The sequence below is a fragment of the Botryllus schlosseri genome, chromosome 8 (genome assembly GCF_051294905.1).
Source record: "Botryllus schlosseri isolate E-star chromosome 8, Bs_hap1, whole genome shotgun sequence".
NCBI classification, from domain to species: Eukaryota; Metazoa; Chordata; class Ascidiacea; order Stolidobranchia; family Styelidae; genus Botryllus; species Botryllus schlosseri.
In genome coordinates, this window is record NC_137243.1 from 15,928,044 (window position 1) to 15,944,838 (window position 16,795).

At 42.6% G+C, this 16,795-nt stretch overlaps 2 protein-coding genes across 2 annotated transcripts in view; one reads left to right on the forward strand and one right to left on the reverse strand.

Annotated features, from left to right (window-relative positions):
- On the forward strand, window positions 1-9,907 carry LOC145445051 (uncharacterized). Its single transcript, XM_080323145.1, has 7 exons — window positions 1-1,665; window positions 1,737-1,853; window positions 2,325-2,455; window positions 4,050-4,182; window positions 4,586-4,747; window positions 5,329-5,584; window positions 8,736-9,907. The coding sequence occupies exons 1-7, from the start codon at window positions 1,512-1,514 to the stop codon at window positions 8,956-8,958; spliced, it is 1,176 nt and encodes a 391-aa protein (XP_080179271.1). The 5' UTR covers window positions 1-1,511; the 3' UTR covers window positions 8,959-9,907.
- The window catches only part of LOC145445046 (serine/threonine-protein kinase PAK 5-like), a 25,515-nt gene continuing 18,226 nt past the window's right edge, over window positions 9,507-16,795 (reverse strand). The window contains exons 11-12 of the mRNA XM_080323140.1: window positions 15,979-16,239; window positions 9,507-10,903 (exon numbers count right to left, since the gene is read on the reverse strand). Coding sequence (XP_080179266.1) covers window positions 10,754-10,903; window positions 15,979-16,239 — 411 coding nt within the window. The 3' untranslated portion in view covers window positions 9,507-10,753. The remainder of the gene's footprint in view (window positions 10,904-15,978; window positions 16,240-16,795) is intronic.

The following is a 16,795-nucleotide window of genomic DNA, read 5'->3' on the forward strand; positions in this document are numbered from 1 at the left end:
CGGCCATGATAACTAATAATTGTACCTGCGGGCACGCCCGAATATGTTTAATTATTAATTACGTGCCCTTTATTTTTCTATACAACAGCTCACTCAGTGCTACTGGTAAATCTGATTACGTGGGCTGAGAGGATAAAAAGTTTATAGCGACTTATAAATGTAATTACCACCTATTCATTCATGCATTATAGAAAATTTTGGTACCTAGGGCGACCAGGTCACACAAACTTTGCTGACCATCGAAATCACGATATGGGGTTCGTGGGGGCGAAGCCCTCAGAAGTTCGGTTTATCACGCTATGGGTGCGCAAGGCAATCGTTTTTAGGGGGGTTGACGAAGTGCTGTTACGGCCCTCCCTCTTAATCATTGTCTTTATTACATTCCTTACAATATGAAGTTGGGGGGGGGGCGCTGGAGCACGATAATTTTTGAAAGGGGGCGCTGGAGGAAAAAAGGTTAAGAACCGCTGTTTTAACTGCTTGTTGCACATTTATTGTACCACAATCTTGTGATGTTTTGATATGACAAAAATACTATTGAACAAACGAATTCCTGTTGAATTTGTAGTTTTTCTTACGACAGAACGATCTCTTTGCGAACAAATTTCGAGCTGACACGTACCTCGGAGTTGTGGAATAGACATAACATCGCGTTCCAAGGAGTAGCAAATTACAGCGTAAAAGCTTGTACGGAGTTATAGTTTACGGTAGCTCAAACATGAAAAATTAGGTAACGTTTGACTCTTGTGATCCTTTCAGCGGAGCCGTAAGCGGAAAATATTATAAATTGGGATCTAAAATTAATTACGACATTCACCGACAGTGAATATGGAAGCCGGCTGAAATTTAAGCGGCGCTTTCGTCGTTTAGAAAAGCACTCCGCATGGCTTCGGATTCTGCGCACTGTTTCCACTAATTCACGTTGACAGACCATATCGCAAATTCAATTTGTGTAAATTGTTCAGCATTTCGGCGCAACTTCCTATCACTTGAATTCGATTTTTACATTTTACCGTTAAGTTTACTTGAGAATCTCTCGTCCTGAATTCAGTCACGCGAATGCAGTAAAGCCAATAGCGGAGAGAAAACATCCGATATGAAAATCTTTTTGAATGATAATATTGTCACTAATTTTATAGATTGTCATCCCGAATATCCAGAATGAGATTAGCCTCGTCAGCAGCTCAACTAATTCGCTGCTGAAATTGTAGCATATTATTGTTGTCAGTGTTTGTTACCCACGTGCTTTCATTTTTTCCCTTTGCAAGCGTGGGCTTAGGAAATAACGGTGTTTCCCGTTCGACGGTACTGAGTACAACCTCGCCAGTAAATGAGAGTGACTGGCGTATAAATGACGCCAATTCTCTCCAAAAATACAGCAGAATGAACGAATGTACTGTGACAATAGGGTATAGATCGGGTTACAGTCCGCACGAATGCTTAGTGGCTCACCGAGATTCTGATAGCAGAAGCTTTAATCGTCCGCGGGGGAAGACTGTTAACTGGCCGAGATGAAGGAGCTGGCAGAAAAGCTGTTAATTTACTTGTGGGCATGTGTACCGTTGTTTCATGTAGCCCGCCTCGAGAATAGCCAAGAGTGTGAATGGTGGACCAAAGCGAAAAAGGATTCCTACTCAATCAAGCAGTTTTGTCACGTTGAATACTGTAAGTAAATTATAGGTTTCTTCGCGTATTGCATCATTGACCGCATAATCACAAATTCAATTCACATTCAGATCAGGACCTGTATGATATGTGCGAGTTAGAATGCTACGAAATAACGGATTTAGCTGCCGAACCAGATTGTAAGAACTTGTCGGATATCGGTATTACGCTGACGTGGTGGGTAAAAGGTACAGATAATAATTTCATTGTCGATATACCTCCTTAACGTCAAATAACATTCACGTTTTATAGCATATTGTAAACGACTAAATATGGACAATCCCAGCTATAGCAAAAAGTCTGTCCTGTTTGCTATTGTTAGATATTTATAGCGTATGTAGTACGCTAGTCATCTATGGTCGGCCCACGCAATTGCCAATTTGATGCCGCCTACTACCGACGTATTGCACGGCCAACTTTGATCACAGGTTTTTAAGTAATTGCTTGCTGGACACTACAGTGCTTGCGTGGTTCGAGAAACGTTTATCAGCCTGTCTTAACCTCCAACACATTGAAATTGGGACTGCTGACTGTCGATGTACTGCTATGTAAGTGCGTAACGGTAACAGGGCCACGCTAATCACCCCGTTATTCCTGGCCACAGATAGCATATGTTTACTGGTTCTTCCGAAACGATTATGATATTTCCTTCTGTGCAGGAGCGTATTCGAAAGCTATGAAACATTTTTTCGTCCGTTTCTCGAAGATAGTAGTTGACGAAGAAGGGTCGAGTTCAGACATTGTGAAGATACCGATGCCCGAAATCGCCAAACCAGTATGGGACCGTGACGTAAGTCTCGTGTTTCCTTTACGAATTTGCGGAAAATTTTCGGCACATCTGATTCATTAATGACGTCAGCCTTAGGTCTGATTATCTGTTCCGTCATCCATTATCTTCAAGTAATAATGTTGATTTACCGCCGTCAAACACAACATTCCAGTAACTGGTCGTCTACTAATGTTGTTGACAATTAATTCACTTGCGTCCGCGTTTGCCGATTATTATTATGGCGCATCCTACTATACTCACGAGACGAACGATATCTGCCATTTACAAAGTCGCGGGGTCGCAGAAGAACCATGTCGGATTTTGAGCATTGTTATATCACCATAAATTTGACGTCATACTGAAACCAGCCGCAACACATTCAAACGATTCGACAACAATTTTATTATCATAGAACAGCGCTCTTCATCAAAAAGAAAACACATTTTTTTAAATGCCTTTGTTTAAAACACCGATGTTTTAAATGCAACCCTATAGTACGAATGTGCATCGTGTAATGATTCCAATCAATTGGGCGAAATTCTCGAGGCACTACGACGACTACTCAGTACTCAAACAACATCCAACAGTCGATCAATAGCTTTGTATGGTCGAGCGGGCCTTTACTGGGTAGCCGGTAGACTCTCAAGTTGTAGCGCTTTTCGGGGAACGCTGCATAGCTGTAATGGGTCGCCTACATTGATTCTTGTCCTTTTTCAATACGGGAACCCTGTTTATGATAGGTTAACCATGCCGGTGGTCCGTGAAATAGAATATGAGACACACCGCACTCGATACGAGGCGGGAAGGAAGAAGTTACTCTCGCCCGAAATTTTTTAATTTGCTAATGTGGCGTCAACATGTTTGGATTCTCTGGAAGACACAGGTTAACTGTGACGAAATACGTTTCATCTTCGCACAGCGTTATGTGCTAGGACAATTGTACATTTGTACCATGTGCCCTGTACAAAGTACACGTACGTCGTACAAGTTTTGTTTTCACCAATATAGAACGCAATTCTTTTGCAAAATTTTCGAATTCAGATGAACTCAACTCAAGCATTTTATGTGTCGGGAGATAGGCAACATACACAATACACAATTAAAGTTCCAATTCAGACAATCATGAACATTTTACGGATTCGAGAGGTCCCTGTTTAAGTGTGTACACGTGGTCTTCCTGTATCATGCTGCACTATATCGTAAGAGTGATACTGCCGTAGTTCAACACATAACTATTGCGAAACAGCTTCCACCCAGGAAATTTGCAATCAGGTAACTTGGCTCAATTCTCATTCAAATCGACACTCTTTGGATGACAGAGTCAGGCATTCATGTTTTCGCAAGCTTCCCTAGTGCGGAGACATATATTATGTGTATAAAACGCGGTAATATGATCACGGTTTAAATATTCTTACGGTGGTTTTGGGCCTATCATCTTCACATTTTGAAGAGTGTCAAGGAGATATGAATCAATGTCCTATGTAGTTTTTAACTTATGCAAAGTGTGTCGTTCCTCGCTCGACAGACATTGTTGCTCTGGTACTGTCAAAATATGTCTCTCAAAATTGCGGCAGATATGAGTATTAGTCTATATACCTTCGTCCTTCGTCAACAGGTGCACTTTCGTTTCGTTTATAGAGGTGCGGACGACGTGTTTTTTTTGCGACGCGACGGTCGCTACAGGATTACAATTACAACGAACAGCGCTCACTGCGATCCCGACGATCATGTTACCGTTACAATCGGAGGTATCCAAATACTGCGGTTGGTTACCAGTGAATTCGGTCCCTGGTGAATTAGAAACTTGGCGGCCCGAATCATATATTAATAGATATTATAGATCTGAGTTATTTATTCATTTCATTGCTGGTAGAATGTATGCCCATTTGTATATTCATTCGCACTGCGAGCAAGAAGCAACTTGACCCAAGTCAAAAACATGTTTCTGGATGTTAGATTGATTCATAGACTGCATGTTATAGTCATGGTGTATAGTCGTTTTGACTGTTAACTTGACACCCTATTATCTGTTCATTGCGCTCCTTGCGTCTTGTGTATCTTGTCCGGATGACCATAATAATGCCGCTGAGCTGATTATGATTTTTATGATATATATAATTATCTATTTGTCACTCAATCAATCATTTGCAGACAGGGAATGCCGCAATGGGGGTATCCCGTCAGGGCCCACTTGGCCAACTAGGGTTATATGGACAGGTGCGTCGTCTGCCTTCATTTTGCTACTCATTTTTGCTGGCTTGCTGTGGATTACCAAGAGACGTCAGTGTGTCAAGGAGGGTTCACCTATTCAACGTGAGTATACATAAACATGAAGGCATATTCAAGCGGTTTTGATCACGACTTGTCTTCACAAATTTTAGATATGCTGCACGTGGATTAAATCCGAAAATAACATATGTTATATATCAATGCACCAGGAGTTTTCATTATAATAATTATTACAATGGTAATAAAAGCAGCGGTCAGTTTTCTGAACTCTCCCGGATTAAATATCACTTCTCAATAACGACTATACTAAGTCGTTTCGACGCCTTTCTATCTATTCATTGTATCGCATTTTTTTGTGCTGTATTGAACTGATAAAATTGCTAATAAACCGAACTTAACTTTAACCTTACTGTAACTGAATGATCCCTGATGCGATCCGAATCGGTATGATTTAATACGACTCTGCATTTCCGTTAGATTTTGAGCTACTAATGATATGGATTTAGGAAATTAGCTTTATACTTAGATAGATAGCTTTCAACAAATCTTGCCTAAAAATCAAAATCAGTGGGTCTATTATTCCCATTCGTTGAAGGCACATAAAGTACAATGTGATAAACAAGACACAATGCTAGTATCTAATCCTCTCCTCTCGGCTTCTACAGATCCGCTGGATGCAGTAAACGCGTTGCTACTCTTAAACCCCGCTGTCTTGGACCACTCTCTAAGGGAGAGCGTCAACAATATAGCCACTTTCATGAACGAATTACCCGATATTCACGCGGATTACAACATACGGAACAGCAACGATCCGGAGCAAATAGACTGGATCCGGAGAACCCTGGCCGAAGACGACATAGTTGTGATCGTGAGCGCTCCGGATGAGGCGGAAAAATCGGAACTGTACGCGACCTTCAACAGGTCAGTTGAGGGGATCATGGCTTTCGGGATACAAATCCTGTTTACATTCGAGCACCAGCCGACCCGTGTCCCCTATAATTCCCTTATTACGCCTCGACAAGTCACTGATGTTTGTAGTTCAATACGCGGCGAACGTGTGACGCATTGTATTAACACGAAAGGGTCAAGTCAACGTGAAACGTGTCAAGTTACTTTTATAAATCGCTAATTCGAGATTTTTCCATAACCAAACCTCGAGAAATACGAATCCACATCCGATTAGACTGCGAGTCCGGTTTATATCCAAATCCACGGCCTCGTTCAACTCTTACGGAGCGTGGTAGACCACATTTGTGAAATATGCTTAGCGCTCAGGCCTACATCATACTTGAGGATTATCAGTGCCGTCTGCACAGCCTTGTGATTATTATTTGCTATGTTGTCTTGTTTTGTGCCTTCCGGAACTAAGAGTATCTTGAGTGCAGCCTCGTGAATAGCTGTGATTTAAAGGGTTGACAATCAGAGGTTGTCATGGTCAATAATGAATTACTTCTACTTCTTGCGGAGTACTCAAGTAGGCCTTGTCTGCTTACTCAACTTGTCATGTCTATAGGCTACCTCCTGAGTAATGTTGGGATAAGTTTGCATCACTTGTATGAGTGTAATTGGCAAAAGTTACGTGTGAAATAGTCCAGTATCACGGTAACTGAATATATTTTCAAAAATCATCTATTTGTAGTAGGGATGGTGCGAACCCTTGAACGATTCTGGTTCGTGTGAACGTGAACCATTTTTAAAGGTACTGTGTGACCGCAAACGTGAACCTACGACGTCACGTGACTTCATATTGCTAATTCCACCAACCCTACATTTCCGTAAAGTAATATATTTATGTACATGACAACTAGCGACGACTCAGGCGATAATATTCCACAATAACCGAAGTTAACGCTGACTTTTTAAACGTCCACAAATGTAGCCTATTAACTGGAACAATAAAATGATATAATAATTCCATCAATCAATATCTACCGTCGCTTTGGCAACAATTTCGACGATGACTCGGCTAGACCGGATATATGTATTCTCAAGAGTGAAATACCGGTTTCTATACTTGCGCCAGACATTGTCGCAAAAGCAAGTTATACAGTAGCCAACACTGTATAACTTGTGTGGACGGATTTGGTTTTTATCATATCAAATCAAAATAGATCCCGTACGTCAGACAAATTTTTTACATTAGACATCGACGCACTCTTTATATCAATTTCGTTGCTGTAAAAAAATATTTGGTTTACTCCGGGATATATATATTCCCGGGCTTACTAGGCGCAATGCGCTGACCTCCTTCATGTAGTGTGGTTCGTTCTTGATATTATGTGATTGCGGACAAAGCTCACAGTAGAGACTCACTAAAGATTTATAAACGGAATGCCGAGTATTGCGAGCAAATAATTTTTGAAATAGGCATAGTGCACTCTCGTTTAGTGCTGAATTTCTTTTCATGCTGCCGGCACCATGCGGAGAGTGGTGCGAAGTTGAAATGCACAGAATTTCAACCAAAGACGTTAAAATGACGTGGAAAATTGTGATACATGAAAAAGGTTCACAGTGCAGAACCTACCTACGTTCACTCACACCATCCCTACTCATTAGTCATTTTGCCCTGGTCGCTATGATAAGCCTAAGGCGCTAAGCTAGCCACCTGAGGACCTCAGTCTTGTGGCTGTTTTTGTCTTGCAATTAAATAGTCATTCACGACGTTACGTCTAATTCTACCTCAGTAGCCACGCTGACTAATGTGACCATGACCCCCTCCATTGACAATATTGTTCCTCGATCCATGCCTTATTGAAGTAGTATTGAAGACCGACAAGATAGCATAATGATTAAGCGTCCGTCTTCTTGATCGGTAGGTCGTGGGTTCGATTCCCGGCCGGGTCAGACCAAAGACCTGATTAGTAACACTGGTATCCATGGCTTCCCTGCTTGGCGCTCATGCATTATTGGGATAGCATGGAGAAGTGGTGCATGACTTAGAAAGCCGTAAAGGCTATATCAGTACTTCCTTGTCCAGCGGCATATGCGCATCATGCAGCCACGGTATGCATTAGGGATGGTGTGAACGTGAGGTTCACGTTCGCGTTCTGTGTGTGAACCTCGGAAATTTAGAGGTTCGCGTTCACAACAGAACCTTGGTAGGTTCTGCACTGTGAACCTTTTTCATATATTGCCATTTTCACTTCATTATAAATCTTTGGTTCCAATTTATTGCATTTCAACTGCGGGTCATTCTGTGCATGGCGCTGGCAGCATTAAAAATCAACACTAAACGAGCATGCACCTTGACAATCTCAAAAGTTTTACTTGCTTTGTGACAAAAGTTTGCTCGAAATATCCAGCTTTCCGTTTGTGAATATTTAGTGACTCTCTGCTGTGAGCTTGACCCGCAACCACACAACATCACGAGCGAAATACGTGGTCAGCGAAGGATGCTTATTCAACCAATCAATAAGATTGATATCGTTTTCTGATGTAAAAATTCGAGACAGCATACAGGGTCAATCTTGACTTCATATCTTTACTGCATCATTAAAACCAAATCCGTGCGATTGAGGAGTTGGCTACTGTTGTATAACTTCTTAATGAGGTAATATCGGTAGCAAGTATAGAAACCCATTTTACACTCTGCTCAATATCAATGTAGCACTACTCAGACACCGAATACATTGTCCGGTCTGGCCTCGACCGTTAAGGGATAAGCGTATATTCCTGGTAAGTCCTCGCCGAAATTGTTGGCAAAGCGACGAACGATATTGATTTTATGGGAGTATTATATACTTTGATTGTCTCAGTTGATACATTTGGCGACGTTTAAAACGACAATATGTACTTCAGAATTGTTGCATAATGTGGCCCAAGTCGTCGCTAGGTATCGTGTAAATTAATATAGGCTATCACTTCATTGAAAGATAGGGTAGGAATTAGCAATATGACGTCACGTGACGTCATGAGGTTCACACCATCCCTAGTATGCATATGCGCAGATCGTGTGTATGTGTATCATGAGTCGGTGTATATGCCGCAAAAACATCAAGGACAAAAATAAACTGAGACGTCCTCTCTTTCTTTCCGTATCCCGAGTAATAAAGTTGCCTGTCTGCACATACAGGTCACTCGAGATACTCTTGAACGGCTGGATCGACTCAGCCTCGCCCAAGGTCATCGTGGCGCACTCTTCCGAAGCCACACTACACGCAAAATGTCCATTCCTACAATCCCGTCGCTACACGACGCAAGAGCTAGCCGCAAGTCCAACCGAAAACGCGCGTGCCTTACGAGACCACATCCTGCAAATGATCCGGCCCGAGCACGAAGCTCAATCCCTGGTGTAGCGTATCGCGAGAAGTTATAAAATCTTCCGTCTGCCTGACACGGATCCTAAAGAGTCGGGATCGCACCTGGCCCGCCTGCAAGCTGTCTACGACTTGTCGCAGAGCATAGGCTGCCGCCTGCGGGAGTAGACCAGAGGTGGTCACGGTCAGTAACGAAGTACCTCTGCGTTTCGAATATTAGCCTGTTTACTCAAGTGGTTTTTAAACTGTACTTTTACTGTTTGTAAACTGAGTTTTCTAGGCAGAGTCGCTCACTTTTACCCTAAATGCTGATCATATTTTCGAAGATATCACCTGATTGCAGTGTCATTAGCGAATTTGCGTTCGTCGCATCTTGCAATTGCGACAGTTGCCACCACTTATAGACCACCGAAAGGCTGTGAACCCTCGACCAAATCAAATTTTCGAAGCTCCATACTCGAGAACTTTTCTGACATTTCGTTTTCTACTTCACACCGAGTTGCAAGGCTGACTGTTTTGACCACATAAGAATTAGCCTAGTGGAACTGAACAGAGTGGAGCTCCTTTTCTTTAATCATGATGCAGAATAGTGGGATACATATTTATTTATATCAGTCGATTATGCAGTTACGTAATATCGGATCGAAAGATAATGTAACGAAAGATAATGTAGAAAAGAACTGAATACCGACAGTCGGCACGGTGGCACCCGAAAACCGCTGGAGACATGTATCGTCTTCAATCACTCGCCACGCGTGAGCACTGAGCGTTCACTCCGATATCGTAGGTGATTACAGAAATAGAATTTACGACCTATATCCCATATACCTGCTTTCGTACGTTTGTCAGCGTCCGGCGTATCATATCTATCAAGCCTGTTTGCCACCGTGGAATTAACCGTCGATACACGGTGCAAATACGTAGTAAAGTATGACAAACGCTAGGTATTACATTTTTTTCCCTTTGCGAGTACACACCATTTCCTATCGATGCTGTGTGGTGTTTCAATTGCCAAGAACGAAAAAGGAGTCATCCGAAGAGCAGGTTTACGGTGGAACAATTGCGCGCTAAAATGCAGATAAAATCCGACTGTATACGGCATAGAAATACGCTAAAAAAGGCTCACTTGGGAGATGTCATCACTATATGATTAAGGTATGTCCGGTACTGAGAAAGCAAAGGAAAAGCGAGCAAAACGAACACTTGAGAAATAGGGAAAAACAACCGCGCGCGATCGCATTCCGAACAGACTGAATCCGTTCGGATGATCGCCCGGCAGCAGTGCAGCACCAATACACCGCCAATCGCGGATATGAAAACAGTAAGTAAAATAAAAGTCCGTACTATGTGCTCAAAGCGTAGGAATACTGAACAGGGGGGTCAACAATGCAGCGGGCTTTCACAATGTACTGATATCTATGTTGAACCATTAGCACCAACAATATGAATCGGTCTATATAACGTGTCTCCTGACGAATATAAGACTGCGATAGTGCCAATCTGGTGTAACCAGCGAGAATTTTCGAATGGTAAACGTCATTTCATCCAGCAGACACGAACATCCAATGTGTCACGCATGCGTCAAACCACAGGCAGGTATCTGGCCAGATTAAGTCAGTATGCGAGACCATCCCATCGAAATTGTGGTTGTATGACGCTTTCAAGACCCGACGAGATGCGTATTACGTGTCAAGTTATCACGCGATAACAAATCCTATCCGCTACTGTCTGCGGAAGGATAAAAGCGCGGCCACGCCCACTCCGACACAGCGCCCAGTACACAAAAGTGGAATCGCGTCGCGCTGATTGGAAAGCACGCACAAAGGTGCTGTTATTATCTGCCTTGTCTCATAAGCGGAACAATGCAGGAATGGTGGGTGGCTTTGTTTAGGAACGGGTGCTTGATGAGCTCGAAAGCGGTGGCGCGTGAGGCCGGGTCGCGTATCAGCATTCGGTCGACGAATCCCTTCAGCATCGAGGACGCCTGTAATTCGAAACAAGAACATTTACTGTTTCGGCACTTCGATATTCTGATCTATAACTCGAAATTACTATCCTAGATATAGGGTATCACGAGAATCCGACTACGGTATTTATTTATTGAGGCGAGAAGTCACGCCAAATCTGTCACAATATGAAATTGTTCACAGCAATTTTATGTCAACATTAGCCCGATTGCGGAAAAACGTGTCGGATTTGCCGCAATGTTGCCACGAGTCCTCGACAAGGGGTAAGACTTATATTTTTATGTGCAAAAAATACACGCAGTAATGAAAATTGAGGTGTAAGTGACCAGCGGCGTCTTTCAAAGTTGAAAAAGTTCCGGCATCTCTGTCAACTCCCGACGCGCCTGCATTTTATTTGGTCAACGGGCGTCTGAACGGGAAAGACCACCGCCTTTTTTACGGCGAAATTCCGCTGGAATAAGGGGCCACGAGATGTGATAGGGCAGGGGTGGCCAACCCTTTTACTATTCACGGCCACATTTCGATCAATCGTGTCGCTTATGGCCGCACTCCAGGACATAGTCGTTATGAACCATCTGAACGTCAAATACCCATGTTAAACTATCCATGTTCAATTGTTCATTTCCGGTGAACTCGGGATTAATCTATCTATTCGTATCGGATTACAATACGGACTGAAATCGCGAGTGGTCACGTCATGGGACTGGTTATTATCGCGCGAAGCGCCAAAATATTTTAAATTCATGGATGAATTTCGGTATTATATTAGTAGTTTCATATATTACTTTCAAACAATTATCCTTTCTCATTCCACGTGATCAGATTCACTGGTAGAGTTGATGGAGGGGTGTCTTCGAAAATTCAGAGCAAGTTATAAATGATGGTACATCTTTGGATTGGTTAATTGTTATTGGTCACTTTGTCGCAAGCTGTTATTTCTTGACCTCCCACGAGGATTGTCGGTATAGTGGAAATGTATTAGAATCTCCCAAACTTACCAGAAACATAATTTCATTTCGTGAGGAGCACACGATTCCGAGTTGGTATATCTATATGGGGAGCAGCATTTCCACTACTGTTCGCATCTATACTGTGGGGCTCAGATTGCAAAGGGCGCAACCATATTAAAATCGCATTAAATCGCGCATAGCGCGAGAAAATTTCAAGATTAATCAAAATCTCTCAAAATTCCGTGAGTTAATTCGTAAATTCAATTTGTATGTCGACGGCCGTCAACACATACCAATTGAATTACGTGTCGACAACAGCACGAATTACCTTCTATATACGGCCGAAGGTTGGCCACCTCCCCTTGTGACAGGGTGTCAAATTACTACCTACGCGCGCGAGAAAAGGTAACGATAGCTTTAGTGAAGATGATAAACGACGGGTCTTTGTGACATCACAAAAGATTGCTTCGCCGGGTTGTGTTCAGTGTAAGCGGTGAAGGTAGATATGTGCATATTTTGAGAATTACAAGGCCAAAAATTTGGTAAGTGCTAGTCATCGCAAACTAAATTTGGCAGGCCACGCGCTAGCAAAGGTAACCACGACAACGACACGCCTGTTTGGAGCGTAATAAACGAATCCAATTGCTACCGTGAAAGTAAATACAGACTTAGAATTGCTTATCGGCTACAATACAGCACCTAACGGCATGCTCGACATCGATGAAGTTTTACACATCGATGTCGAGGCAGAATAATCCGGTAGAGATCGAATGCTATCACGTCACGACTCAAAACTCTTCCACTGATGACCATTTGCTCGAACAACCGACATATGCCGCTAATTACCGAGATATTATGTTCTTTATTTTGGCCAAGGGTCGCAATCAATTCCATTTGCAATGGTTATAATTTGTCGACCTGGTCCATGTCAACAAAAAGAATTCGTTATGATTTGAAAATCGTTCATAGTACCGATCGTTTCTACTTTATATGCTTTGGTCTTCGCGAATTTAAAATGTCATTCCGTATCTCGGTATTTCAACTGACGGTAACGAAAAGCTTCGAGTGAATAACAAACAATATGACTGCATTACTCAAAACTATTCGGAAGTTCTTTTACTCCTAAGCATATCTCTGTGTAATATATTATTTCTGTACATCACCCGCGGCAATTAGCGAATCCAGACTTAAAACCCCGACAGTTCGACGCGACTTATCCGGAAAAAATCCGGTTACATTTTCGGAAAAATTGCGAGGGCGTCGGGATATAGTACGCGCCGAACAATGCCACGGCCTTCACGCCGGATATCCCTAATACTAGCGATACAATGAATCGTCTGCAATAGCTATTGCTTCCGTTTGAAGATAAATATAGACAGAGGTGAGCCGGCAGGCTGGAGTTCATAAATGAACGCTGAAATGACGTAAGCCACAATAATATGAGGTGCCAAGGGCCGTGGTTTCGCATTGGCGAATAAAAACCGTAAAGCCGCCGTCGCTATAAACACGACCTTTGCGGCAGTGTCCAGAAACGCAGCTCTAAAGTTGACCGTTCTCACCACGATTACTCAGCGTGGCGATACCGACGAGACAGCATCTGCGCCGTTAACACAGAGCAGGGTCTATTCCGGAGTTGTGAGTTGTGCTGTGATATCCTCCAGCATGGTAATGCTTTCCATTCATTCGACACTCAATGAATTTGACAATAGAAACGTATCAATTCCGATTATTATGAAAGCGATGCATTAATACTGCATTAATAAATTCGAAAATGAATGTTTCTCTGACTATGAGTGAGAATTGTGGTATGCCGCACTTGGTAAATTCGGCATGTTGACTTGGACACTTGGTGTGAGTTCTGAGCCATGTTTTTAGTGAAGCGGTTCGTAATTCCACTGTCCTTTATTTGTATTTCGTTTTTTTAAATGATAGCCCTAATTGTCCGGTTTGATTTGATTGGTTGATCTGATATTGCGCCGTTTGTGATTGCTTCGCTTGTCAATGTAGTTTCTTAGTTAGTGTTGTTTCTCAGTTAGTGTTGTTTCATCTCTCTACATCTATAAGGACAAGCAATCACTTCAAGCATCTTCCTATTAAGACCAGGAAAATCAGCATTCTTGTTTACTTTGGGTTAAAAAGAAGACCGATATGCAACGTCTACCGAGCCACGTTAACAGATTTAGGAGAGCAGACGTGATTCGGCGCCTGGAAAATCGGTACTCATTGGGATTGGAGTGTCGCCTCGACACAGTGTTGTATGTATTAATGTATTTGGCTTAAGGGTTAGCATAGGATTAGGTACCGCCAAATGCTGGGTTTATTGGTAAACTTCGCATCAAGCAAAACGCAATCACTGTTATACCTTGACAACAATTTGGCGCTGATATAATTTTCACAAAAGTCTGACTTCCGGTTCGAGACAAGACAGTATCAGTAGCGAGTCCTATGGTTGGTGTGAAATTGCCTTTGGCCTAATAGAGAGTATGACGTAACCCAAACGCAGTGAGCCGTTCGACCACACTCCACACCATTCAGGATACTATGGTATCGGGGATATCTAAAACTAGGAGATAGCCCCTGACATGAAAGCATGGATATAGCCAACAACTTTTGCTTATATGCATTGGAAATTTTGTTTCTTCATCTTTCCTTTGCTGATTCTTATTGCCATTAAGTTGTAGAGTAGCATTTCATCCGGCCCGCGAAGCAATTCTTAGATGTGGACATTTCAAGTAAAAACTACTTTCAATAAATATTCCCTCAAGACAGCAAATGTCGGGCATATTCATGGGCCGCATCATAACCACCCGACAGCGGTGTAGCGGTTGTACTCTAGTCCCCATTAGACACAATTCGGTGAAATTGCCATCCAATTCCGAGAGGCAAAAAAGTGCACATCAAGTTAAGAGTTTTATGGAAATATGGACGAAAAAGTAGGTATTCGCTGAAGCGAAAACGCCGATGGGAAACCGTTGCATGCAAGATACATGGAACTAAAATAGTTTCACAAAATATAAAAAATGATCTGTGGTCGCACTGTTGAATCATTTCCGACTTGGAAGATTCTCGGCATGCAGAGAAATCCTAATTGGCATTAAATAATATTGAGCCAAATTCAAACATCTGCGTTTACAGTTAAACCTCTTGTATTCCTCACAACGCATACGTTGGGCCAAAGCCAGATCACGACAAAACAAAAGATAGAACAGAAACATGCCAACTATAACATTTTTAGAGCCCTTTGCCAATTCCGTTAATTACGAATAACGGTGTTGCTAGAATAGAACACTTATCGTCCGAAATATTATGTAATATAGGCATACTATGATGTATGGCATGGAATCTTTTGACTGGTCCGGCCCGCAAGCCATCTGACGGTTTGAATGCGGCCCGCGACGCAAGTTGAGTTTGACACCCCTGTTGTAGAGTATCCAACTATCCATGCACCATAATACTCCATTGTGACTGGAGCTGACTTCATGACAACACCTCTCGAATGAGGCCATATTGCCGCGGTTGCGGTTGTCTGTTTTCCAGTATCAGTGCATATTTGCCTTGAATCCATACAAACCAGTCCGTCTGTCACCACATAAAAGGGCCAAGGGCGTTTCCGGCAGCAGATACAGATTGCGTTACGACGTTCGAATTCAAAATTTGGCGAGTCGGAAGTTTGGTATTTCAGACGCACATTCATCAGGGTCAAAACATCGCCCGTAGCATGCTAATGTGCATATTGCAATTAATCAAGTACCCGCCTCAGATCAGCTGCCAAAAGTATGCAATCCCTCCAGCAAATATACTCACTGAAACTACTTATTAGAGTACTTTCAGACTTTTCATTTTCCACTTCCACTCAAAGCAGTATTGACTTGTCTTGGACATTGCTACTTCTACTTATAAGGAATATATTCGTGAATTTCTACGGTACAAAATTGTTTTTCAATAAAAAAAATAATAAAATACAAATCTAATACGGCAGGCAAATAATATTCTGAGTAGATTTACAGAAATGTTGGAGTCGTGGTTGTGTGAAAAAAATATGGAGACTATACATTGAAAATTGCTCGAATGGTAAAGTGAACCGACCACACAGCCCTGGTCATAACGCTAAATTTCAAAAACCAGCCCCCAGTGATGCCCACCTTTTGATAGTTCTTCATCCTCGGCGGTGGCATGTCCCGAATCCGACGCATGGCCTGCAAGGGCGGTTCGTTGAAAAAGGGCGGCTCCCCGTCCACCATCTCGATAACCATTATGCCCAGCGACCAGATGTCCACTTCCGGGCCGTACCGGTACCGCGATATCACCTCGGGCGCCATCCAGTATGGAGTGCCCACGAGAGATTTTCTTTTCGGCACCTCCTGCGAGATTTGGGCGCAAAAGCCGAAATCCGAGAGTTTAATCTGAACGGAGGAGAATAAGCTGAATTTTGCATCGCGGGGTACACAATCCACAATCAGTGCCCCCCCATGAACATATCAAAATTCATGGTACTCCCCATGATTGAGAACTGTGATCTGGGCGCATTGTACGCTAATCCTGCGATGGTTACCAGTAAACTCGGAACTAGGTGAAATTGGCATTTCAAATCCGATAACTATTCTTATTATGAAAGAGATGCAGTAATACTGCATCAATAAATTCGCCAATCTATGTTTCACTGAATATGAGCGTGAATTGTGATATACGGCATTGGGTGTGCATAGCCTATTAACGTATTCCGGTCGGGGTAGGTTAGGATTAGGTGTCGCCAAGTGCGAAATTCCCTGGTTACCACTACGATACCCAAACTCCCATCTCGGGTTGTAACCAAGTCACAAGATCCTGAGTCAGAAGTCAATTGTACTCAAGATAATTTCAATTCATCACCGAATCAAGTCAGAGAGATTTTCATCACATTACACAGTTTCCGGCCCTATTTTACGGACACCAGTACGGATGGACCAGTGGTTCCCAACC